The sequence below is a fragment of the Parasteatoda tepidariorum genome, chromosome 4, assembly GCF_043381705.1.
Source record: "Parasteatoda tepidariorum isolate YZ-2023 chromosome 4, CAS_Ptep_4.0, whole genome shotgun sequence".
NCBI classification, from domain to species: domain Eukaryota; kingdom Metazoa; phylum Arthropoda; class Arachnida; order Araneae; family Theridiidae; genus Parasteatoda; species Parasteatoda tepidariorum.
The window spans coordinates 100113123-100140464 of NC_092207.1; the positions used below are offsets into that span (position 1 = coordinate 100113123).

Sequence of the window (27342 nt, forward strand, 5' to 3'; positions counted from 1 at the left end):
ACCAGTGTTCATGCGTCGTCTATCAGTTGTCATTTTGAACCCAATCCAGAAGACATTTTGCCTTCTTGGAGGACTTTTTGATTTGACTAACCCGCATTTGCGTTACATAAAGAGGAAAAAAACGAAACCCTTCCACGGTTTGCCTGACGGCTAGGGAACTCTAATCCATGATCCGTCTACCACTGAGGATATTTTACGTCTGCACTGTGGGTGGTGCAAGCCGGATGCGGCATTCTATCATCACCACCTGTTTCGTTGTTGTTATTATTATTGTTTCATGACAATAATAATAAGGCGTACCAAACCACTTCTTAAAAATCAATCAATTGAAAGCCGTTGAACTGAATTTAAAATATGTTTTTTTTTTCTTTCTTTTTCATATTATAGTGGCGATTCTAATTAAACAGAGCTGAGAATCTTTCTGATAAAATGACGTGAGTCACCATTAAAGGATGAAAAATGGCTCAGTTTGTGTGGAAGCAAAATTAGGTTATTTATCGCATGAAAGCGGTTCCATACCGTTGTTTCCTATTCTTATCACATACAATATTTGGTTTTGCAGGCAGTAGTTGTAAAAAGTCATGAATCATGTCTGGGTGGTATGTGTGAGTTCCTCTGGAGGAATAAAAATATAAAGTTGCAAGAAATTATTTATTTTCTGGCGTTAGCTATCGTGTTCATCGACGCGAGGATTATGTGTCTTTTAATTTATTACCTGTTTAAAATGACTTGTTCTTACTCCTGCCTACAGCAGAAATCAAAATGGGGAGGCTGTCTTTTTCACTTTTTGGGATAGAGCCACGTTTTTTAATTCGATGCTGTAATGTATTTATGACTTGAGTTTATCAAGCTATGTGTTTTTATCAGTGTCGTAAAACGTGCATCAGTCTATATATATATATATATATATACAGATNATATATATACGGAAAAAAATTGAAATGTAAAAAAAGAAAAAAGAATCCCGGTAACAAAACAACAAAAAGATAATCTTGTCAGCTCACACGATTTTATCCACTTAATAGTACTTTCTAATACTGATTTACGAAGAATCATTACGAAATTAAGACTAATTACTCTAAAATAAAAATAACTTTTTATAATGCACCAATGCCTATGAAACAAACGAAATTCTAATTGTATATGAGTTTAAAATGAAGGGAGAAAAAAACTTACCGATATGAAGTAAAATAAAAAAATACGTTAACAAAATGGCTAACAAATATGCTGAAAATAATAAAAGGTTAGCTTTTATTATAATATTCGGTTATTATTAGTAATAATCAAATAGGTCGGTTAAGCTTTATAATCTACCAGAATGTATCACATTATTATTAATAATTACCAATGAAGTTCGACCAAAATAATTTATTCAAAAATGTCTCGCCATTTTCATTTTAATTAAATATGCAAATTTCCTTAATACGAAAGGTACTACACTAAGGAATATCATAGTTCTAATAATATATCATATAGAACTTGGCTGTAATATATTTTGCTCTACAACGACAAATTTATTATAAAAATTACGTTTAAGTTGAAGTTTTAATAAATGACCCAATTTCTTTGGCAGTTATTAATAATAACCGGTTAATAATGTCATTCATGAGCATAATTCATCAAAGAAAGTGTTTATTAATGCTAGCCAGATTTATTACTTTCATCGTAACATATAGTACAACGTGTATGAAATATTATTTTTTCATAAACATTTCGAGTTTAAATTATGTTATATGTAGAACATTCAGAAATATTTTTTAAAATATTGTGTGTTAATTTTTTTTCTTTAATTATGCGGATAGGTTGCTGCTGACCTAGAATACAATTAAATGTTACGATAATAATTTTACCAAGTTAGCTATGACAGCGAATGATAAATATGTTGCTAAACGTATTCTTGAAATTTAAGAAGAATTAAACCCTGTATTGCATTGTATTAGGAAAGTGTACATTATAGCTATTTGGGGCCCGAACTTGTGATCGTATCAAACGCAGTCCAGGATCACGGAAGAGATATTCTGTATTATTTATATTTCATTGAATTTTTATTATTATTTTTACATTGACGTCTTAGACTTGATCATCATGTTCTTATAATATGTATATATTTCAGTTATTCTTCATACCATAGAAGTTTGAATTGCATTTACAGGCTTAAGAGCCAGTTTTTTTTTAGTAGGTTGGATTCTGGATTGCATTTATGATTTTGTTGTAATTTTCAGGATATGTTCATAATGAGAAACTGTTAGGTACTGGTTTTTTGGTATTTTTTAGAATTGAAATGTATTCGATTATAAATAGCATTTGCTTCACTTAGTTTATTTGGTACAGAAACCTCCTCCTAAAAAAAAAGAGTGAAGCTATGTGAATCGAACCCGCTACCTGTACACTCCTGAGAATTTAACGGGAGAATACTCTACAGTTTATTAAACATGTTAGAACCTTTAAAATAAATTGTATCATATAATTAAATTATAAATGCTAATAGACATTGAGTGCCGATACATAAAGAGAAAGCATATGGGCTAAAATTGACTTTTTTCTCTCTTTATTACTATTTTTTTAATTCACTTTGATTTTTCATTGTCAGTGTCCGAAATTTCTTTTTAAAGGTTTAAAATCAGGAAATAATACTACTATGCTTGAAAGATCACATTATTTGTATAAGCATTGAGAGTTGTTAGGTCCGCATATGAAATTCCTTAGTAAAATCACGCATATAGTTGTTTTTATAAATTTGAATTATGCAAATTTTTTTAACTGCTTTAAAATATTTAAATTAGGGCTCTTGGAAAAAGAAAACATTTCTATTTCTAGTCTGGTTATTGCATAAATTCAATTTGTGAAATAATTGCTTTTTTTAAAAAAAATCCACTTTATGAAAATTTTAAAGTTTAAGTTTTTTTTTTTACAACTTTGAAATCGTATAAATTAGCCATTTTATCTTTAGAAATCGAAGATATTTGTTTTTCTCGCCTATTTTTTGAATTATTTTTCATTTTAATTTATTCATTTTATAAAATTTCTGCATTTATTTAATTTTTCTTTATTTCGACAGTAAGTTAGTCTAAATAAAAAGTTTCCAGAAAACTGTGCAGAAACTCCAAAAAATTTCGATATTATTATAAAGCAAGATAATTTATTTCAATGAGTTATATGAGTTCAATTAACTATAATGTGTACTATGATTTATAATAGTAGCTATACCTATTTCCATGATATTTGAAAAAATTACCAGCTGTGCAAAAATGCCTTGATTATGTGCCTCTGTAGTCTGAATAGTTAATTGATTGACAGGTTTTGTGTGATAACATAGAAGCAATCACACCAGGTCTTCTGACACCAGGTCCATTTTTTCTTCTTCTTTTGCGGAAATGTCATTCATCTTACAAAAGGTGATCAAGGAACCTCTATCGATTGCCAATGTGAAAGAGAAGAATGCTGAAGACCTGTTAATTATCTACTCAAAATTTCGAAGCGTGCCCCCTTTGCTTTTCTTTGTTACATTCCCAAAAAATTCCAGGAACAACTTCCGCACTACAGGTCAGTACTGCGCTTATCATTTGCAGTCTGCGTCACTTAGTTCGATTCAGTCTCTGGTGTGAGGATTGGGTTGAGAAATTGTAAACCGTTCTTGTGTGATTTCGGAACACTATTAGTTGAAAATATGGATTGGAACTTTTATTATTATTTGGATTACTGTATAAAACTATATGCGAGGTTGAAGGTATGTAAGCTTTTTTAATTTATAATTAATTTTAATGGTTTCTTATTTCATAAATACGGATTTTAACCACTCGTTTTCGATTAGTTCACTTAATAACGTTCAAGGATAGTTATGTATTGCTTTTGGTGTATCTTGGCTTTACCAAACTATTTTATATAGATTTCTAATGTTTTACACAGATGGCAATTATTTCTTAATAATATGTTATAATTGACTGCTTAACAGAAATTTTCATCTGCATGAACAATATTTAATGCAGTAGAAGAAATTTTCATGTATGTATGTAATTATAAATAGAATGTAAAGTACTCGTTAAAGTTAACAAACAGGAATTTTTTTTTATCTTGGAATTTATTTAAAACAATTTGCATTTAGCGGACTTAATTTATACATACAATTACTCACTGAGCCTTGTTTGCAAATTTGTATTTTGAACTATTTGTAAATTATTTATTTTTAATAAACAAACTATAATGCATTTTTCATAATTTGAGAAATACTATATCATAAATTATCTGACAACGATCATAGCCCCCCTCCCAGTGATGATTGAGCACTCTTTATGGGAGTAATACTATTATGGTTATTTAAGGGTCACTAAAAACTCCTAGGGGAAATTAATATTAAGTACAAATTAAAAAAATCGGAACTCGCTATACAGTATTCGTTATTACGCAAGTTCTGCTATTTTTTTTAAATTTAAGTTATTGTTATTTAATATTTAACGGTGTCGTGATCTTTGTAAACATTTCCTCTACGCTATTCATCATCATGAACTCAAATTATCCCTCAAGATATAAAAGCGCCAAAAATTTATTATTTGAGAGCTTTAAAGTGTTCAAATTTGTATACAATTTTTTTTCTTACTTATAACTCATTTATAAAGAATTTCTTTTAACATATATATAATATATTTGTTTATAATCAATCTAATTGCATTTGTTTTAACAAAATGTTTATTTGATATATTGGATTACAATTATTAATTAAAATAATTGGGCACATTTCAATTACAATGTATAGTTGAAAATACATTTTAAATAGATAGATTTGAATATTTTAGTGTTTTTCAAATTCTGAGTCACATGGTTCTGTTTTGACGTTGTTAGCGAGAAGATCTGTGTAAAACTATTCGAATCGTTTAAAAACAAATACAAAATTTTACAGGCATTTTAGAAATATCTATTAGAATTGGAATCGTGAGTCATACGAAAATCGATAAGCAATCCAAATATTCATAACATGCATCAAAAAAAAGCTGAGAGAAAAAATAAAGCTAAGATAATAAAATCTATAGTCGAAATAATGTTTTAAATTGCAAACAGTGGGATCATATCGATTTAGAATTTCATTCAAGAAGGAAATTTCAAAATAAAAGACGGAACAAGAGAGGAGGAACTGTTTGCCAAGTTAGGTTTGGATTCGAAACAGGAGGAAGTGTAATTTTCTTTCTCAACGACTTGATCGATGAGTAGGGGGGGGGGAGGCAAAATAATGAGCTTGCATCAACCGTACGTCTTTTCTCCCTCAGTCCTTGTCTCACTCCCTACGACATCCTTTACTTTAAATCTAAAAAATAAATAAATAAATATCCTTGATGTTATTCGCATACGCTCGCTTTTGTTTGTTGTGTAATGAATCATTTTGAATTTAAATATTTAGTCTTGATTTAAACAGGGGAAAAAAAATCGAATGAGTTAAGTGTCAGAAATAAATTCATCTATCTTGTTTGGGAACTGAGTTATGGGAAGTATAATAGAATAGATGTAGTTAACACGTTTCAAAATTTAGGTTTAAAAATTCTCTTTTTCTCCTCTTTGATAAAATATTTTTTGTAAATAAATAGACCGTTAATTATTTTTCACATTAGAATAGATGTAGCTAACGCGTTTTAAAATTCAGGTTTCAAACTTCTTTTTCTTCCTTTCTGCATGCGATAAAATAACATTGTAAATACGATACACTGTTGATTCATATTTTTTTCAATAGAGTTATTGGACTTGAAAAAAAAAAAAAAAAGCGACACGATGACACGAGTTTCCAGATTTCAATTACGTATAAATTATTTTGTAAGTAATATTGATAATTCATGCACTGCAATTTACTTTTTCACGTTACTATTAGACTTGATTAAATGTTATGTGAATTACATGACACGAAAAGTTCTGTGCTTTTAATTTATTTTAAGTTATCTGATAAACCTTAATTATCATTTTTACTCTATGGATTATTTTCTCATATAATGTAACTGCAAGTGTCAGGCATTTAAGCCGCTATAAATTATTTTGTTAATATTATGACACTGAATTACTAGACGTTGAAGTAAAAGACTTCACTGAAATATATTATTTTTATATAAAGTTAAAAAGCAAATGAAGATCGATTTTAACTATGGATTACCCATTAATTTAGGGCCATGAAGACAGTGTAAAATTTTAAAGTGAATGCCTTATTGAAAGTACGATAGGTAGTACTCATTTATTATTGCCTTAAGAAATTATTTTTTGTTGATCAATTTATTTATCATAATAAAAATTATGTAACCCTTAATCATTAAATGATTCATTTAAACCAGGTAGGAAAATTCTTTTGTTATACTTTCATATTTTGCTTTAAAAAAAGTTTTTAACTAATAATGCAATTGACTGCATGGTTAGGTGCAATAAGGATAGGGTTCCAAAAAAGCTCCAATTTTTTTTCCTGTTAATAGTTCTTTTCTCATGAAAGTATGAAGACACTGTTTGGTACAATTGGGATGGAGTTTATCATTAAGAAAAACTCTTAACTTTTATTGTTTTAAAAAAAGTAAACACTTTTATAAGAGTAAATAATTAAAAAGCAGAAATAGTAATTCTTACTGCTAATTTTCTTTTAAATCTTAAAATTGTTCACAAATTCGTGATCGTTTTTTCCCCTCCGTCACAATTTTAGATTTCTGCTCTAAATATCATTTATTTTAAGCAGCTTGTGCGTTTATTGATTGAGATATATTACTTAAACCCGTTGTACTCTCTCTCTCTCTCTTTTTTTTTTAAAAAAAAATCCATTTGTCTTAATAAAATCTCTCTTTTTTCCCAAGCATCCTCTTTCAGTTGAATTTAAGGTGTCACTAAAGCGAGGTCAAAGTTCGGGCCCATTAGTCCCACAAGATGAAGAGCGACTTTGCGTGGGTGGGCCCCCACCTCCTTTCTCTCTCTCTCCTTCCACATTATTCTTAACAAATGAATAATGACAGAGTTCAACATCTGCTCACTTCTTTGCATTGCGAATTGGTTTGTGGTGATAACTTTAATAAAGGGACATAACACCATCCCACATGTGTTTGTCTCATAAAAAGTTCAATTTAATTCATTTTTTTTTCTTCATTTAAAAAGGAAAATATACATTTCTCTCCCCATTTCAAAAAAAAAAAAAAAAAAAAAANCTATGTTTCTAATTTGATGTTTTTGTTTGTATTTATAGTTTGTATGCGGTTTTATTATGTAAAGTGAAAACAGTATTATACTCTAACATTGCATTACTTTTTTTTCGAAGAGTAGAGATAAGGATAAGTTATACGAAGAAAAGTTCTGCCTGATAAAAATTTTAAAAAACGCGAAATATCAGAAATAATGAAAAATATTATTTTCTTTTATTTGTATTTATAATTATAATCTCATAATTTGTATGCGACTTTGTTGCGTGAGGTCAAAACAATGTATACTCTAACATTTATATATTACATTATATATAACTTTTCTGAGCATCTGAAGCATTTTCTGAACATTTTCTGAAAAGATCACGATGAAAAAGTACTAACCTACTAAAAATTTTGAAAGCATGATATAGTTTCAGAAATAATGAAAAACAATAACAGCAATAAAAAAAACTGTACACTATTAATTGTTTATAATTATTAAAGATATTTTTTTACAAAATTCTTAGGGTGTTATAGGTTTCGAAGTCATGTAGAAACAGTTGAATCATTATTAAAATTTATTCTACAAGAGGTGCAATCTTCTGAGAAAGGGGGAAGGCTACCCAAACTGGACACCAGGTTAGCCCGCTAGATAAGAGAATAATGTTGAAAGGGTTTTTCCATAAAAAAAAGCAATAGAATAGATATATGAAATAATAAAAACAATGTAAAGAAATTAAAATTTATGTTTTTAAAGTTTAATGAATCATTCCAAAGAAAGAATTATTTCTGACTGCTCGGAGAATAAATTTTTCGCACGTTTCTGAATATAATGCATTAATAAGAATAAAACTTGCTTTTTTTTTTTACCTTGAAGAATAAAGCAACACTGAAAAATTCATCCCAAAAATTCTAAAATCATTCTGAATCTACATTTTCATGTTATATAAAAACGTGTATGCTGGATTGTATGCCTTATCTTATAAATAATAATAATAAAAAATAACAAAGGTATTACCTCCGTAATCTTACCTTTTAATTCTTCCCCACGAATTTGTTGGGCTTAGGAAAGATGAATATTGCATACAAATGAAGACGATAAGCTTCTGGCTTTTAATTGTAGGAACATAATAAAATCTTTCATCACAAGTTTTGAAATATTTGGCCATAAAAACTTTTAAGTATCCTATCGTAGTTATGAATTTAAAAGTGAGAAATTTTTTTCCCCCCTTCTTTCTTTATCTTGTTCGCATAATAAGCACATAAACCCAGCATGCTTTAAAATTTTCCATCACATTACACCAAAAAACTTGTTCGTAAAGTGCTCATTGTATTAACATTCTTTGCACTTCGTGCGTTAATTAACGATAAATATTTAATTATTCAGGAAGTTTCGCTTGTTCTGGGTGGAAAAAATAAATAAACATAAAAAGCGATCATTTTTAACATTCCCGAGTAGAATTAAAGCACAGCTTCATAATTTATTCATTTTTGTGGCACTTTTTTAAACATATTTTTCTTTTCTGTCTTTAATTAACATTTTGTTTGTTTTGATACTATACAAACTTTGCTTATTTTTCTGAATTTTACGATTTTTTAAAACCTTTTTTTGTTTTGTTTCTCATCTCCAATCTTTCTTAGTTTTATAATTAGGGTAGAGTTTAATTAGGAAAGAGCGAGCAACCGATAAAATATTCAACAAAATTTCGCTGTTATTTTGTCATAAGTCAATAGCAGTTTATACCCATTGCGAATAACCTTTTTGTTTTAGTTTTTTTCTTTTATGCTTTAATTTTTTTGATATGCTCTAGTTTTTAACTTTCTGACTTTTTATTATTATAGTTATTTTTTTTAAAGGTTTGTACGAGGTCTTTTTGAGCGAAACGAATAAAAATTCACCATTATTATTTGTTCTCAAATTCTCAAGTCATTATTTTTTTTAACAAAGAAGTACAAATTGATTTAAATTTCATTGATTAGAAATTTAATTTTCACTTAAAGCTTCTTTAAATGTTTACATAAAGGTGGAGTAGCATGGACAAAGTGATTCTATTATTTGTAAAATAATTGTAATTTGTTCATCATATTGAATTGTAGTTTTATATGTATTGTTTTATATTATTGACAGCTAACAATTGATAATGAGTAGATTAGATGAGTTATTCTTTGAAAAAACCTGTTGAATGATATTTCCAAATCGATCAGATGTTCGAGTTTATGTTTGCTGTCACCAAAATATGTTTAAAATATTCTACCAAGTCTTTTCAGTTCTTATTCATTGAGTCAATCCATTTCGAAATAAGGTTACTAGTTTTTTGTACGCGATTTGGTTTAACATGTTTTCAATTCTTTAATCATCAGATAAGAAACTGTGTGTGTATTTTATAATATTTGGCATTTAAACTGTTTATATAACCTCCACATCAGGTAATTGAATTGGAATAAACTCAAATTATAATTCCTTTCCAAAATTATTGACACTATAGCTCATTAAAACCAGGTATGCATATTAAATCTCCTAGCATAGAAATCCGCTGCACATAATCGTGGAGTGTCAAAAGTGATTAATTTTGAAGGATGACGTTGTTGACACAATACCATGCGATACTGACTCGATAAAGGCATGGCGGAACTTCGACAATGGCTGACATTTTATGCGACATTTGAAAGGCGGATGACAAATGCTTATATCAGCTGAAGGGCAATTTAATCCTCACAGATGGATGTGTATATCGTGTGATACTGCTTCTAGTCAAGTGTTTTATTGATTCTACTCTGCAAGAGTTACACTCCGCCAGTAGCATATTAATTCCCAAACAATATGTCTAGAATCCTCCACAGTTTATATCTCTTTTCCCGCTGAATCCCAAACTTAGCGCGTGGTTGGCTAACCACTTTGAGGGACCTTCTTTGATTGTGGCACTTTTTTTTGTCTCCGCCAAGCGTAACGCCTGGGTTAAAAGATTTGACAGCTGAGGATTGGGCAATCAGTTCTGGCAGTGGACGAGATAACTTGTCGATTTTTCCTGTTCTTGGGTTCCTTTCTCCCTGTGTGTCGTTGCCTGCCTGATGAAACTTATATCTGATTTATTAAGTCAGAACCCCGTCCCTCCCCCTCCCCCAGTTCCCAGAAAGAAACAATAAAGAAGGATTTAAGGCGTTCTCACGTAATATTAATTTAGATTCTGGCATTAGAATCCATTCACAGCACTCTTGGTCGGTAATCTATGAATTTAATACAATTTCTTTAATTAAAATATTTCAGTAGCTTTAGTTTAGTTTGGGAGCAATGAATTTATTAAAAGACATTTTTAGAGTGTGACAAATATATTTTGTAACTTATCAGTCATTTATATTCTGTTTCACAACACATTATGGTTATAATAGATGATTATTAAAATAGAATCAGTTCATTAATTTAATCTCTATTTTTGACTCAACAGATAGCATTTCTTAAAAATAGGTTTTACTGACGCATTTTAATTCTTAAAGTTTCCTAGTTACACGTATACTTTTTCTTTCATTCAACTTTTATTCCGATTCGTTTATCTTGCTAACGCTGTAAAGTCTGTATAATTCTGGTACAAAAAAATTTCTTTTCAAAAGGCACACAAGACCAATGCAATTAAAAGATAGCGAATTTCTCATTTTAAGTACTTACAACATTATTTCTTAAAATATTGCGTGACAGTGAATAATTTTTTCTGTCCTTATCAAAATCATAAAGTGAATGATTATTTTTTAGCACCACTTATTATTTCTTTCCTTTTTTTTTTAATTCTAAAAAGTGAAGAAAAAAAATCCTGATTAAATACTACTTTTCTTTAATCATTTTTTTCTTCTTCTTAACAAAAAGCAATCAACTTAGTTTCTTAATCTGACGATGACACGTCCATCATCGCAGGATGTGATAAAAACGCCAATGTGGCGAGAAGGATTTTAGCAACCCTCCTGCTTTATCATTTGACCTGCAGCCCTCTTGGCGACACAAAAGAGAGCCATTAAGGCGTCGAAAATGATAGTTATTGTCAGAGAGTGAATTAAGTCCCATTTTTGTGCATCTTTATATTTTTTTTTCTCTTCTCACTCGTTATTATCGTCCCGTGGAAGAAGCATTAAATTTGGAAAGTTCGGCTGTCACTGGTACATTTGCATATCACTTGGGGCGGAGAGTCATAAATCGTGTAAAATTGATGCATATAATAATTTGCCTGAGCAACTTTTCTTTAAACCTGTTTACAAAGATACAAACTCACTACAATGCTTATTAAAATGTTTCCAAATTGAATACTCTGTGATAAAAGATCGGGATTTGAGGATTAGTATTTCTAAAATATTACATATGGCTGGTTTTTTGATGACAGCCTATTTAAAATTGCCAGAGGATTGTAACCAGTTCAAAATTGTAAACTAAAATGTTTTTCGGTTGCTTTGGCGATACTCCATCACTTCAAAAAGAGTTTAAGTGTTATTACTTATTAGTAAACATTCTCAATAATAATAATAAAAAAATAAGTTAGAATTTTTTTGTATTGTTATGCGTATTTTTCTCTTAGGATTCACCGATTTTATTTGAATTTAGGGATCTCCGCAAGGATCGAAAACTTATTTGGTATGAAATGGATTCTTTTCTTTTCTTCTTCCAGTCAATCATTCGCTCTCTCAATTTTAAAAAATAAATAAATAAATATAGTTGAACGCCGTTTATCCAGACCAAGCCCGATCCGGATGATTTGAATACTTTAAAAAACGGTCACTAGAATGTTTTTACGTTACTTCACACAATTGCAACATAGCAAATCTAATTTTTTTAAAGATTTCATTAGAAACCTGTTCCTTTATTTATTTATTTTTTGAAGGAGGTGGGAAAAAAAAACACGGTCCTTGAACGATCCGGTAAATCTGCCTATGGATAATCGGCTCTTTACTCTATATAAAAACCGTCTTCAAAGTCACGGTTGCCGTACTGTTTAGCTTTACGTTGCAACAAAAATAAATGAAACGGTGCTTATTCAAGTCCTGATTTTAAGCCTACAGTTCAGAACTTTTGCCGTTTCGAATGAATACCAAGTCCCACTACTTGTATAAATTATGCGTCACATTTCACAGAAAAGAGAAAATGAAGATAGTATGTGGATGATACTAATCACAAAAAAAGCATCTGCAGTGTATCGTGTTTCCTTCTGGAAGACAGATTGGGGGATGAATTTATTTCATTCCCCTCCGTTTCAGTTTGTCAACTAAAGCCCTTCTTGAATCATCGTCCTTCTCTCTGATCTATCATTGTCACTCTATTCTTTCTTATTTTATTTTCTTCTGCAAAGACGCAAAATAATGTCTGGCAGGTCTGTTTTGGTTCTATCAGATTTGGCGACGTATCTCAGTTTAGCATCTCTGTTTATTTGAAGTCAAAATTCAATATAATGACCCATTTTATTATCATGCAATTTATTTGGCACTTTCTTGAATTTCTCTCTGGTATTGCAAAGGATAGATTAATTCTGCTTTACTGAAAGGACATTAAGAATGAGAGAAGCAATTTATTATTTGAGCCTAGCAAATTTTCTTTCATGACCACAACATCACGAAACACAATGTAGAAATATCCTGAAATGCGTAAAAAATGCTTGCATTTTATGTTTATTATTTTTTTTTAGTAATTGTTAGTTTAACTTAAGTTAACTTTAAATTTAAAAAATTCAATTAAGCTTTAAATTAGAAAATTAGTTTACTTTAAATTAAAAATTAATTGAATTTTTTTAAATAATGTAGATTACCTCAAATATGACTTTACTTTCTAAGCTACATAGTAAAATCGCATTTTTGTTATTATTTAAAGCTTGGGTGTCAGGAAAATATAGCTTTAAAATTAAAGCTTTGCATTTAGCATAAGGTGCCCAAATTATGGCGTAGTTCCGGCACAAGTTTTGTAGAGAACCGTGGTTATTCCGAAGTATTTGCGCTGGGCAGGATTGTATGTAAGCGCGAGGGATACGGGAGGACAAAAGTTTCTCTGACATATTGAATATTAAAACATAAGTGTTGAAACCTTCAGTTTTTTTCCAATGTGATGGAATCTCATAATCTTGTGAAAAAACAATCTTTTAAAATGAAAGACACGAATAGAAAATGTAATCGCGATTTTATTTTAATGAATTATCAATATTCAATCGACATTCTTAACAAAAAAGGAATCTAAAAACATCAATCATCATCTGTGGTGTTCATTTATTTGCTTGATAAATTCTTTCTAAGAAGAGATAATGATTTGTGACATTTGTTCAGTTTTAATTTTTGAAATAGTCCTGAAGCAATTGGGGAAATACAATAAATAAGTAAATGAGTCTTTTTTTCTTAATAGCATCATTTTTAATTTGGTATTGATGCATTTTTATAGTTTAAGATAATTTTTCTTTAAACAGCCGTATTAATAATGCTTGTCCTAATATATCAGATTAGGGCCGTTATATAGTTTTCAGGTGGATCTTTTTTATCCTTTGTCATTATTATCGTCAAAAGTTACATCTTAAACTCTAAGCATAAAAAGATAAAGCCTGCCTAATCATAGTAAACTCTCCTAATCTCTCACAATTTATTTCAAACCAATTCATAACTGCCTTGTTATGTTGAGTAAAATAGTTAACGGTAGGCTGCATTTTAATAGAGTCTCGTATGGGGGGGGGGACTGATAATAAATCCTGTCTTTCGTGTCGAAACCTTATCGATGTCTGAAAGGGTCTTTGTTTTGAGTAAAGATGAGCGGCGCCACTGTCAATCGGATCACAACCTGACGATAAACTCATGTTTTGTTAAGATGCAACTTGTGTTCAAGAGATAGTGTTAAAAAAAACCCATAATAGCTTGGTTATGATACGACTTTAAAAAAGATATTGAATCGCATTTTGTTTGAAAATATCGATAGTTGTGGCAAAAGAAGTTTATGAAATAACTTCTATAATTAGAAGTCTGTTTTGAAATTTATGAAACAAAATTGGAATTTTAGCGTTATTATCCATCACACAAAAATTGAATGACGAAAAGAAGCACCCTGTAAACTATTACATAAATTGAACGTTCATTCCTTCCGAGCCATTTAACTCGAATTTAATGCAATTTAATAATTGTTGGATAATCATTAGATATTTGTAAGTAATTAGTTAATACAAAAGGTTTATATTTGAATGTTGAATGAAAGCGTAAAGCGAATCATAAGCATAAAAACGTAAGCGTTCATGTTGACACATTTCTTCATTAAACAATTTTTTTTTTTTTTTTGTCGTGTAGAAAAAGAGAAGCTGAAAGAAACTGAGCTATAAGTTGGGAGCATTGCAATCTTAAAAGCGAATGTCAACAAACAAATTGTTCCATATTTTATAATAATGCAGGCTTAATAATAATAAAAATTTTATTCATAATTATTCATTAAAAAATGAGATGCTGTTTTCGGAATAATGAAAGGAATCGATGAGCAGAAAGAACCGTTGATGATGACAGTTGTGAAAGATACTGTTTTGTCTCTGCAAGTTTTTCTATTGCATTGCATCTATTTTAATTTAAAAACTTTTATTTTTGAAGCGGAATTAGTTTTAAAGATTTTAATAATTTGTTTAAATTTTTAAGAATTTACGCTGGAACTCATTTGCAATTGAACTGCGTGGCAATCTTTAGGGGTTGATGAGAGCTAGCGAACAGACGATGGAATCTCTTTTATTATTGATTTTTTTTTTGTTCAGTTAAACGTAATATTTAATAAATTCTGAGTAAATGATTGTGAAATTTATGAAAACTACAAAAATGTCCTGATTTAGCATTTTTATATGATAGATATGAGATTATACATTAATAAGAGATTTTTTTAGCAAGTTAAAAAAGTGTCAGTTTTTCCCTACTTTCCTCAAGTTTTTAAATATTATAAGAATACGATTCTTTAATTTTAGTTGTAAAATTCAGTTAGTCATTTAAATTGACTACGTCATTATTTAAATTAATTTTCCTAGTGATTTATAATGAAAGAAAGGAAATGAGCTAATATAATGATTTATTCGAGGAAATGAATTTTTTCTGGAAAAAAAAAAAATTGCGAAGATGGAAAATTTTGGGCCTCGAAAATCAAGCGATGTTTAAAAATTATGCATTTTCTATTTCGTTCCAAATAAATATGAAATTATTTGTAATAGAAAATTAAATAATTTATCTAATTTCCAATAGATATTTTCCGATATTATTATTTTTTTTGTTGTTTCAAATTAGGTTAAGTATTTTTTATTTGCAAATGAACTTAATCTACTTAATTAATTAAAGTAAAATTTAAATACATATATATTAAAAAATTAATTCAATGAATTATTTAAGACAAATTCTTATGTAAGAATTGAATAAAATTAAAGTAAAAATGGTTGAGAACAAAACAACACTTTTTACTTCGCACTTTTCCCATATGATCTTTTTACCCACATTTAAAACAGCAAGAGCAAGTTTTTATTAAAATTCCTAATTTACTAAACATTTTTTTATTATTCAATAACCGTTTTCACGCAGAAAAAAATTTATATCATTTCAATTTTATCGTTCTCAATAATTAATCTTTTTTTTTGGGGGGGAGGGGTCCTCAGTGTTTTGTGTCACATTAATTAAGCTCAACATTCAAAATACTTTTAAACAAAAACCAATTCAATATCTTTGAAAAAATATTTAATAAAAAAAAACATTTGAATGACTCTATTTGGTTTTATTAATTTTTCTGTCTGTTGAAAGAGCAATAGAAAAAACATCGCTTTTATGAGGAGAGGACGCAAAATCCGCGGTGCATTTCGAGAGGAGTGACGAAACAGCCCGGCAACAGTTTCCGCGGAAGGTTTTCGATCCCCGCTCCGCTTCATATTATCCGGTCACCGTCTGCTTTTCGGTCGGTAAAGATCAAAGAGATCGGGGTCTCTTTTATGGCGTCAAATCCCGGGATTCGCTTCAATCCTTTCGGAAGATAAAGCGAAGGGGATGGTGTTGTGTAGGTGACCCAATGTTACAGTTTTAAAGGTTTTTGGTGAAAGGGGGGGAGTAGAGAGCGGGTAATTTCGAGGTGTTCAGAATTTTTATTACGTTTTCCTTATCTATCAGTTGGGTTGAAATTTTAAATCACAGAAAGAAGTAGAGAAGCAAGTCAGCATTAACGATAATTTGGCAGCAGTTCTGCTTAATTAATTGCAAGCAAGATGATAATTTGATCACATTTGTAGAATTGGTATTAGAATTTGTTTGCCTTTTCCGCAAATCGGATTAAATTTCAACAAATTTTTGAGTTTGTTGTTGGCGGTCTTGAATTGTAATTACCCTTCAATTGATGTGTTTTTAAAACATTGTTTTTTTTCTTTCTTCTTTTTTTGTGTATACGCTCCCCCCCCAACTCCGTAGCTTTGTCATTTTGAACCCAATTCAGAAGACAAGGGAACTCATGGATAGAGTATTGGGAGTCATTTGCCTTTGTGAAGACTTTTTGAAGGAACTAACCTGCATTTGCTTTACACGGAGAGCATAAAAACCTCTCACGGTTAGTCTGACAGCAAGGGGACTTTAACCCATGATGCGTCTACCACTGAGGATATTTTATGTCAGCACTGTGGTCGGTGCGATTGCTGGGATTCGTGCCTGCTTCACCTGGTTGGAAGGCAAACGCTCTTCTTCCCCTTCTCTTTACTTAAAATACTTTTGGTCTCAAAAACATTATCAGATTTTTTTTAACTAATAACTTTAAGAGCTGCGATAGAGCGCTCGCCTACCAATGAGGTGACCCGGATTCGAATCCTTGAAATTGCTTTTCGATACGAATTCTTCACCTNGCCCCCCCCCCCCTACCGATCACTAGGCTCACGTAAGATACAATCAGTGGTAGAGAGATCATGGGTTAGAATCTCCTAGCCCTTAGGCTAACCATTTGATTTTTTCCGTGATTTTCTTCCCCATGGATCAATTTCCATCCAAGAGTCCAACACGATGGCTAGTTTGTCCCAATACGTGATCCAAGAGTTCCTTTGTCTTCTGGATTGAGTTAAAAATGACATGAATACGGAGTTAAACAGTGATAGTCGTCAACTCAGTATTGGGTTGGCTGTTCGACGCCGGTTATTAAGAAAAATGTGAAGAATGAAATTTTCTTTATTGTTTTATAAATGACAGATTGAAAATAAGATTTTATTCCTGACTTGAATTTGCAGGGCTGAAGCGACATCTAGTCTAGTTTCTGAATTAATTTTCGGTGTGAAATGAAAATGGGGAAAAGAAAAGAAAACAAGATGAAATAGACACGAAAAATAAATGCAATATGGGTTAAAAAAATTTTTTTTATAGAAAAAACGCATTTTTTTGCTGTTGAATTTAGTTATTTCAGTTTGAATTTATAAGTTCAATAAGGAAAACAATTGAAATTTTTTTTAATAAAGTCTCTCTCTATATATGAATAAAATAACTTCATACAAAATAATAGAGTTACATAAAAAGCTATATTATATTAAATAGTAACTCTAAAAATACAATTTTTTTAAGTTCCGAAATTTCATAAAAAATAATCCCAACAATAAGTAATTATTTTTTTCTGGTTAATACGGGTTCAAATGCAATCTGGTGACTTTTTTTATATTCTACTCTCTTTGCGTCATACTTAGTTTAGATAATTATTTGTTGGTAATCAAGTTAATAAAAGGCAAAATTACTAAGAATCAATTTCGTTATTTACATTTCTTTATGTCGTTTCTGTTCAGCAGCACAGTAGATTTAACTTCTGGCTTTTGTGCAATTAAAATATACATCCAGTTCATAAAGTTAGCATCAATTGTTTTTGCAATTGATAATTAAAGGGGAATGTGTCGACATGAACGCTTACGTTTTTATGCTTATGATCCGCTTTACGCTTCATTCAACTTTCTTATGCTTATGATTCGCTTACGTTTTACGCTTTCATTCAACTTTTAAAAACGGAAGTCAGCGTTAAGCAAAAAAGACTATATATTTAAAATTAAATTGAAATAAATATGGAATACAGCTGTACCAACTATTACTATTTATCCGCAATTATTACGATTTCGTTGTCAATGTTACGGTTTTAATGTTAAATGAAAATAATTATAGTTTTTGTGGATTTTTACGATAATCTGTTAAAAGTCCAGTAACTACCTAGAGTTATGGAACTTAGCTGTTTACAGCGAATATTCAACGAAAATTAATACTTAAGTGATAAATTTTTACATTTAATAGTATGTTTATGCATAATATTAACATTATTAGGTATATATACCTAAATGGAATTACGAAATAAAAGCATCTTAAAATTACGCAAATTTGAATTTTTTAACGCTGTATGCATTATTGTATTTCTGATTGCTGGAAACTAGTTAAGAAAGTTACACCATTATTGAATCTCTCTCNGGAATTCTGATCCTTGTATGTTTGCATCATGCTATTTATTTTATATTATTTTATTTATTTATTTATTTATTAAAAAATTAAAAAAAACAGGAAAATAGCAGAGAAAAGCGCTACGATTTTTAATAACAATTTCGCAAAACTCATTCGTCCGCAGTCTACTAAACGAATGCTTAGTTTATCTAAAATAACATTATTTGGAAAGTTATTTTTGGACGTTCCTAAAGAAATTTCATTCATGAATAACTGTTTTTAGGGACATGTTTACACTAACTCTTGAATTTTTCCTTCATTAAATTTTGAAACATATAACAACAACTCTGATTGTTATTCCATGAAAGTTTTTTTGTTATCAGTGATTGGCGCATGCATGAAAGATTGGGAAAGATTGATTTATATTACGTTCGTCTCACAGAATTTTTGGTTTTCAATAACTGTTGTGTGTTCCACAGAATACGAATTTGAAGTTTAATGGTTCAATTTTAAATTTTCAAACAGTTTTAATTTAATTATGTTTTAAAAGATTTTTTTCAAAAATTTTTTAATTTTTATCAGTTGCTGAGAATAGAGATTAGATATTTAACTTTAAATAAACTTTAAATTCCTTTTTCGTAACAAATACATTTGTTTTAATAGTTTTATGTACTCATCTTTATTTAACGAGAACACTTAAAATATATAACGCATTTTTCCCGTACTGAATTAACTCCTTATCTTAAAAGTCTTCTTATTTCAAAGAATAAGTAAATAAAAGCAAATCAATCACTTTATTAGCCGTAGTTCCTATTAGGTTTAACAGTATTATTTTTAATATGATGTTATCAATGTTATTCCTTTTTGCACTGTTGTTTTTAAAACAAGGTTGTAGTAAATAGTACCCTTATTACATCGAAGCTTAATATGTATTTCATATTTTAACTTTTACTCCACGTCCATAAGTTTGTTTTCTGTATTTTATCTCAAACTCGCTTTTAATAGCATTTTTATATTTTTTAGAAATATAGACGCATTAAAAAGAGTAATTTTTATCTATCTTTATTTTGAAATATTTCATTTGCTATCGTTAAGGAATGCGTCATAAAGATTACCTTTACGTTTTCCCATTAAAAAAATTCTCATATTTTATTTAATTTTAATTTTTATAATTCTTTGCTCATATATATATATATATTGTATTTTTATTGTGAAGATTAGGATTAAAGATTTATTTCTCGTTACTCTCATTAAAATATTCTAATCAGTAAAAACTTTTCTTGAATTTATAATAAAGGCGCTTAGTATATTAATTATTGTTCATATTTTCTGGAACCTTAATGTAATGCTATTTTTTTACCACGTTACCCCATTTCTTAAACTTTATTACTCAATACTATAGTCCAACTTGAACGTAAATATGGTTTAACTTAACGTATTATTAAGGTTACAACAACAAATTAAAATCTTATTATGGTTTGAGATACCAATATTACGGTTCAATACTGTACCGTTGATACATTTTAAATCTTCTATTCTTAGTAAGTAAAGAAAATAGAATTTTTTTTCCGACCTAGAATGTGTTCGGATGTCCCTTTTCCAAAATTAACCAGAATTTTTCAGAAAAAAAAGAGAAAAAAAAAACAGCTTAATTTAGCGAGTCAAATGAAAATGGTATTTTCTCATTCTTAAATCTTTTTCTTTCTTTCTTTAGAGGGAGGGGGGTGTAAGAAGGAGGAGAAAATGAGGAAGCATGCTAATGGTTGTCAGGACTATGATATACACCCTTTCCTTTTTAAAAATGACTTAATCCCTTTCGCTGGGGTTCGAACGCGCGGACAGACATACCTCATCACCATCATCCTTCTCGCATCTGAATAATCCCTCCATCAGGTGAAACCTGCCTCTAATTAACAGCGAGAGAATGTTGCGGGGGTGGTGGGGGAGGATGGTGTAGTAGAGCAAAATGGAGCCTTGTAACATCTAATTTGAAACCTTCGCGTACGATGTGTGTGTGTGTGTGTGAGTGTGTACTGGGGAATTAGCATGGTCGGAAATTTATCCTCGCACGATGGAAATGGGGGATATTGATGGGGGGGGGTGCAGTAGGGATTGCTCCTAAAGAGGAGTCGAAAGGGGGATGGCGGAGGTAACGTCGGCGAAAGATCAAAGGACGGCAGCGTCAATCAGCTCAGGGAGCAGCAGCCAGCTGATGCAATGTGCAAATAACATTTTTGCTTCTCTCTTCATCAACTTGATGTAGGAGAAGGGGGCTGCCAGGGTCCTTGTGGAACAAAAAAAAAAAATTAGTCCGATATATTTCCTTCTGTATAAGATGATGGAACATCGAAGGGGGTAGCAGAAGAGGAATAATCGAAGGAATACACGGACACGCTATCTCATTACAAGGTACAGTGAGTCAGCTCTTGGCTGTTAATTTGTTGATGGAAAAACGAAGCCTCGCAGTTATTGGAGTGCTCGTGTTTGTGTTGACATAGAAGGAGAATTTTACCCACAAATGATTGAAATTTTTGAGGCAATGGGATGGCATCGATGGAGTTCTTTTGTTGGCGCGATAAAATTTAGACGAATGAATGAAAAATGTGTCACCATTCGAACGCTTCCTTCGGCTGTTGTTTGCTTTAGAGGTGTTTCAATAACCTGGTTGTGATGGCGGAAAAAATTGCCTTCTCTAGAGCACGTGGTCTTTCTCGAATAAGAATAAAATATATTATCCGAGGGCGTATAGCATCTATATATTTCAATTCGTGTTTGTTGTACAGACTACTAATTCTGATGAAATGACATCAAAGCTATTTTTAAGTTTAAATAATAAAGCTTCTCCTTAATTTAAATGTGGGGAATTATTAATAACTGTTCGATTTTCCGGCCTATCACTAATGGTAGATTTTGTACAAATTTCCCTAATTATTTTTTAGATTTTCTTAATCATGTCACTCATCCTTATGTTACTTGTATGAAAGCCTTTTTAATTATATTTTAATCAATGTTACACAATTTTTATATATTTTTTCTTGTAGTTATATTTAGAGAAATAAAACCCTTATTTAAAGTAAGAATTTACACAAGGATCCCACAAATCTGGAAGAACTTGGAATTTTCAGGAAATTTATTTTGACTTTAAAAGAACAGGAAAAGTTGCAATTCTTTAGAAAAACCTGGAAAATTTCCGAATTATACATGGAAAAATACCATTTTGTCAGTAACAGTAATTAGTTATTGAGATTTGAGTTAAATAATTCTAACATCTATTACAGCTATTTGTTTTAAAAATTTCACATTTTAGTGAAACTTCTATGTTTTCATTCTCATTCAATGATATTTTTTTTATTCACAAAATCTAATATTTCACAAAGTAAATAAAAAATGAAATGGAATGAAATTTTGCATGATATATAGTCGAAATAGGGTCTGGATTTTCATTGAAATTTTCCTGATATAGTACCTAGAAAAGTCGGGGAATTTTGTTCTTCTGAACTCCAGATTATATTTTCTTTAGACATAATGTATTTTGTTGTTAAGTGTCCAAAATTTTTTTCTTCAAAATTAAATATTGAAATTTTAATCTTTTAAAGAGTGGACCATAACCAGATGTGCTAGTATGTCTTTAATTACATAAACTAAGGGAGGCATTTAAAAAAAAGACTTTAAGGTTTAAATTTTTTTTTTTTATAAGGCACTTTCGAGTCGAGATGGCGATCGAGATGAATAACAACATTGGGCACCGGACCACGTTAAATATCCTCTCTGTAGCTTTGCCGTCTTTAGCTAACCTAACAGTAATTGCTTTTCGTGGTTAGCCTGTAACGCAAATGTTGATTAGTTCCATCAAATAGTTCTCCAAGAAGGCTTGTTTGTATCAATGCTTCATTCCTTTGACTTCTGGGTTGGTTACAAAAATTGCAAAGCTGCGGAGTTGAACATAGATAGTCGTAAACTCAAAAAATGGTGTCGGTTGTAAAACGACGGTTATAAAATATAAAATAAAATGGGGAATTATTGTCTTATTTCAGATATTTCGCTCTCCAATAAAAAAGAATAATACTTGGATATCATGATAGACTAAAGCGTTTTTTAACTTAATACAAATTTTTTTTAACATAATGTTTTAGAAGATACTTTTACCTTACCAAAATTTATTTTCAATATCATGAAAAGTTAATACTTTTTTTAATATTTTTCTAAGATGTTTTCATTTTAAACTATTCTCTTAAAAAGATTCTCTTAAAAAGATTCTCTTAAAAGATGAATATATGATGTGACTCATTATTTTCCAATAATATTGGCTACGAATTATCACTCACATGTAAACGTCTGCTTAAGAATAATAGAGTGGAAGTCTGCCACAAAGAAAAACAGATAAAAAATAAATAAAAAAACATCTAAAATAACAGACCAACGTAAAAGAATCGACATGTCTTTGAGTGAGTGAAATGAACCTTCATTTTCAGGGTTTGTGAGCGCCCCATTTCTACTATGCAATTTTCGCATTTTCCACATCGATTGCATTTAACAGAAGAAGGGAATGGGAAAAAAAATACTGAGAACACAGAACAGGAGAAAAAAAAATAGGGATTTTACTTTCAAGGGAGGTCCCAACCACCTGGTCCCTAGGGATGTTGTGGACACGAGGCTTCTGGGTAATGTTTCTTTTTACAGTGACATAATCCAAACGCGGTACCTCGTCCAATAATGGTATTTGCGACGCCTACGACGAATGGATAAGGTTTGGGTGTGAGGGGAGAGAGGGAGATACGTTGCATCTAATTAGCATCGGTTCTCAGCTCGGAAATGGATGAGTGGGAGGGAGGAGAGATGCTCTTAACCCCCTCTTCAATCCTTCAGTTCCATGCACCCCTTTGACGATGCATTCTTAATTTAAGATAATGCGAAAGACGGAGAAAATTTTGCCTGTTGGTGCAGGAATCTTCGATGGAAGGTTTTGTTTCTTCTCTTTTCAAATCTTGGGATGGAAATTGATACTGGAACAAGGAAATTTTCAACTCCAAATGATTGTTGGGAATTATGCGTTCATTTTCTGTGTTTTTGATGAAAAATAAAGGGAACAAAGATATTGGAACTTGATTTTCAGAGAAAGGAGTTAATTACATTGCATGCATATATATATATATTAGAAATATAAATAATATTAAAAAGTCGGAAAGCAAAGTAACGAAGAGATAATCTCGTCGCCAGCTCTCACGATTATATACGCAAATTAGAGTGCTTTCTTATATTGTATAGTTAATAATCGAAGCAAAATATATTAATACAGTAATAATCTATTGTATTGTTTTTAAAATTCCTTCGTTTCTTACTATATTTACATTCTTGATCTTAGTATATTATAGTATATTTTTATTTTTTCATGTCAGCGTAATGCCACAACTGAAAATGTTGCCGTTATTATTAATGAAAGAAATGGAGATGTGACATTATTCTGACGCTATAGTAATTTTTATCATTTTAGGCTATTAAGGTTAGATCTGTTTTTCGATGTCCTTTTTACTACATTTGCATGTTTGATTTTAGCGTCATTTTTTCTTCTTCATAGTTTCAAAACTGAGCCAGCTAAGACTTTTCTGATAGCATTTATTTTTTCTCTCTTTTCTATGTCATTTACTTGATATCAAAATATGAATAAGAGATATTTGTCTTCGCTAAACTTTTATATATTGCTCGCTAAATTATAAAATCAAAAACAATTTATATATCAGCAGAATTGTCATTTTCAACAACTCCGGTATAAAATGAGTGGATTACACTTAAGTTTATACAATTTTATACAATTATTGCGTACAAAATGTAAGAAATCGTACAACATATTTTGTACAATTATTGCAATAGTTTTAAATATAAGGATTTTTTTTATTTTTTTTTTTAAAAAAAAGAAAAGATAAAAAATGAGTGGTCTGGTCGTCCACTCCAAGCTTTTTGCATCTACTTTACTTCTTTCATCGTTTTAGGGTGACAAAAAAGCACTTTTCAGTCAGTAAGTGCCTCAACTGGAGGATAAACTCATTCGCATTGTGACGCTTTCAATTCTATTTTCCTTCCCCTACTATTCCAAAAAATTGTGAAAATGGAAAGAGTATTGTGCCATAGATTGAATTTCACAGTTTTCCACCCCTATGCCACAGACAAATGGAGCATTTACCTGCTGTTACGTTGTGTACAATGATATAAATTGGCCACTTATTAGTTTTTCCTTGGAATTAAATACTGTCTCCAATAACGTTCGATATATTAGTGTGCAGTAATTATTATATATATATATTTTTCTCTGGAGACTAAATATTGCATCCCATAACGGATGACATAATAAAATTGTACAACGTATCTTTATTCCAATCAGGGCTTGATTCGGATGAGTGGCGTCAAAGTCAATCAAGTGTCAATGTGCGAAAATGCGCTTATTTTTTTTTCTTTCTCGTTTCATAAAAACATTGTTTGGTTTTGAAATTACATTTATGGTACATTTTATGCATTTTAGTTTTAGTAAAATATAGATCGCGTGAAACCTTTCATTGAGCTATTATGCAAAATGGCGTTAACATTTTTACACATGAAATGCTTTTTCGGTAGTCCTGTAGTGAAAGAATATAATTTCTTATGTTGCATTATTTTATACTGTAGCTGGTGGAGGAGTTACAGTAGTTTAGATAAGAGAGCCTTGGCCTCGGTTCGAATCCCTGTGGTGGTTGGATGACTAATATGCGGATGTAAAATATTCTCAGTGGTAGATCATTAGGTTAGAATTCCCTTCTCATCGAGAGGATTGCGAAATTTTTCCATGGTTTTCCTCTTCATGTTACGAGAATGCGAGTTAGTCTAATCAAAAAGTCCGCCTCGAAAGTTAGTTTGTCCCAATGCTTGTTTCAGGAGTTCTCTTGTCTTCTGGTTTGGGTTAAAAGCTGTAAGGCTATGGAGTTTAACATTAATAGTCAGAAAATCAGAATTGGGTCAGCAACTCCGGTAATAAAAACAGTTGAACTCTATCAGATTTCCAACTATCAATGTTCAGTTTTGTAACGTTTTCTACTCAATCCAAAAGACAAGAATCGCAAGAACGAAATTTTAGAACCTGACTCCGGTAGACTTCTTTAAATGACTTAAAAAGACTTTTCAATGTTAGGCACTCCACAAAGAGATTCCATATTTCTGTAGAATATAAGCTGTTCTACGTCTGAAAACAAAAGTATTTAAGAACATTTCCATCGCTAGGGTTCGAATGAAGATCGCTTCATTCTGAAGTGTACTGGGTATTGAAATTTTTCATTTGGCTAATCTAACTAAAAGAGGTCTATTTAGACTCATAAGCTATATATCTTAATTGTTATTTTTCTTACTAATGTTTTAATTAATAAAACAGCTTAAAAAATAGGCTTAAACTAATGAATCTATTTAGTTAACTCATGGTCAGCTGATTTAGTCATTTTTAAAATGTCTTCAATAAAAATTTAAAAAAAAAAATGCCCTCTGATTTTACGATTTATTTCAGTCATGAACTAGCAAAATTTTCTCATAAAAGAAAAACTGAGTTCTTATTAAACAGATCTTATCTCAGAATAGGAGATTAAAAAAAAATCGATACATTTCATCAGAATGAAGTAACACTAAAATTCGCTGGTACCATTTTGACGCTCGTAATCACTAAAAATTTTATTGCCTAATCAAGAAATTTAAGCGTTTGAATCTATTTTTGAAAGCGACTGATTTTATTTCATGATCAAAAATATATACACTTGAGTATTCTAAATGAATGAATCCAATTATGATACCCACCCCCCATGAAAGTATGGCTTCTTATAAATAAAGTGCTATTTCCTATCCACTTTTTTTTTTATTTTTATAAATAAAATGAGTTTTAACGTTTACCAGTCATATATCGATCTATTTCTCGGGAATTCTTAAAAAAAAAGAAAGAAAAAGATATTGAATCGAAATTCAGGTATATCCCGGGGGTGATGCTGACCAATCTGAGACTTAGATATCCTTATAAACTTTTTCTAAAATATACTCTCTAAACAATGCGGGTTGTTGTATAGATATATAAACCCCTCTGAAGTGCTCTTAAAAGTTGGGATTTTTGACGAGGAGTTTAAAGAAGTCTTGAATACGGTATAAATAAATACAGATTTCAAATTCCCCAATGTATTTTTCCTTGAATGAAAGAAAAAAAGGAAAAAAATACTGCTTGTTTTAGCCGAAAGGCATTGTTTATAAGAACGAGGCTTGTGGTTATACCGAGGAATGGATCTCTGTTTGGGAAAGAAAAAGAAAAAAAAAAGACGATGAGAAATCGGAAATGTTTGTCTTTAATAAAACTAGAAATTGAGGAAAAAGCTTGTGTGTGTGTGTTTCTTTTTTTTTTTTTTTTGCAATGTAAACGTTTCTTTATTTTATTACTTTTTAAGTGTTAGCAGGTTTGAAAACTGTTATTTGTATGAATTGCTAGAATCCCTGTGACGTTTTTAAGCATATCCATAGGCAATGCAAAATTCATACATATACAAGGCGGGAATACTTTTTTTTTTGAACTTAAGAAAACTTGTGGAAGCTAACTTTTCTCGTCCATGGAGGCTCGGCGTTCGCCTTCCAATGAGGTGAACCGGGTTCGAATCCCAGCGAGGCCTGGACGATACGAATTCCACACCGGGCTCGTACCGACCACAGTGCTGATGTAAAATGTCCTCAGTGGTAGATAGATCATGGGTTAGAGTCCCTCGGTCTAACCGTGGAAGGTTTACGTGGTTTTCCTCTCCATGTAAAGCAAATGCGGGTTAGTTCTATCAAAAAAGTTCTCCGGGAG

The 27342-nt window shown here is 30.6% G+C and overlaps 1 protein-coding gene across 4 annotated transcripts in view; it reads left to right on the forward strand.

Moving 5' to 3' along the window:
* LOC107450033 (protein pangolin, isoforms A/H/I/S) overlaps positions 1 to 27342 on the forward strand; it is a 155697-nt gene that overhangs the window by 93011 nt on the left and 35344 nt on the right. Inside the window, exon 1 of one of the 4 annotated variants that reach the window (XM_071180253.1) lies at positions 3532 to 3727. The exons of 2 other annotated variants lie outside the window; for them this stretch is intronic. In XM_071180253.1, the coding sequence (XP_071036354.1) occupies positions 3668 to 3727 (60 nt within the window). In that variant the 5' untranslated portion in view covers positions 3532 to 3667. Of the gene's footprint in view, positions 1 to 3531; positions 3728 to 27342 lie in introns of those variants that run through there. One more of the 4 variants, XM_016065741.3, reaches the window with a different exon arrangement.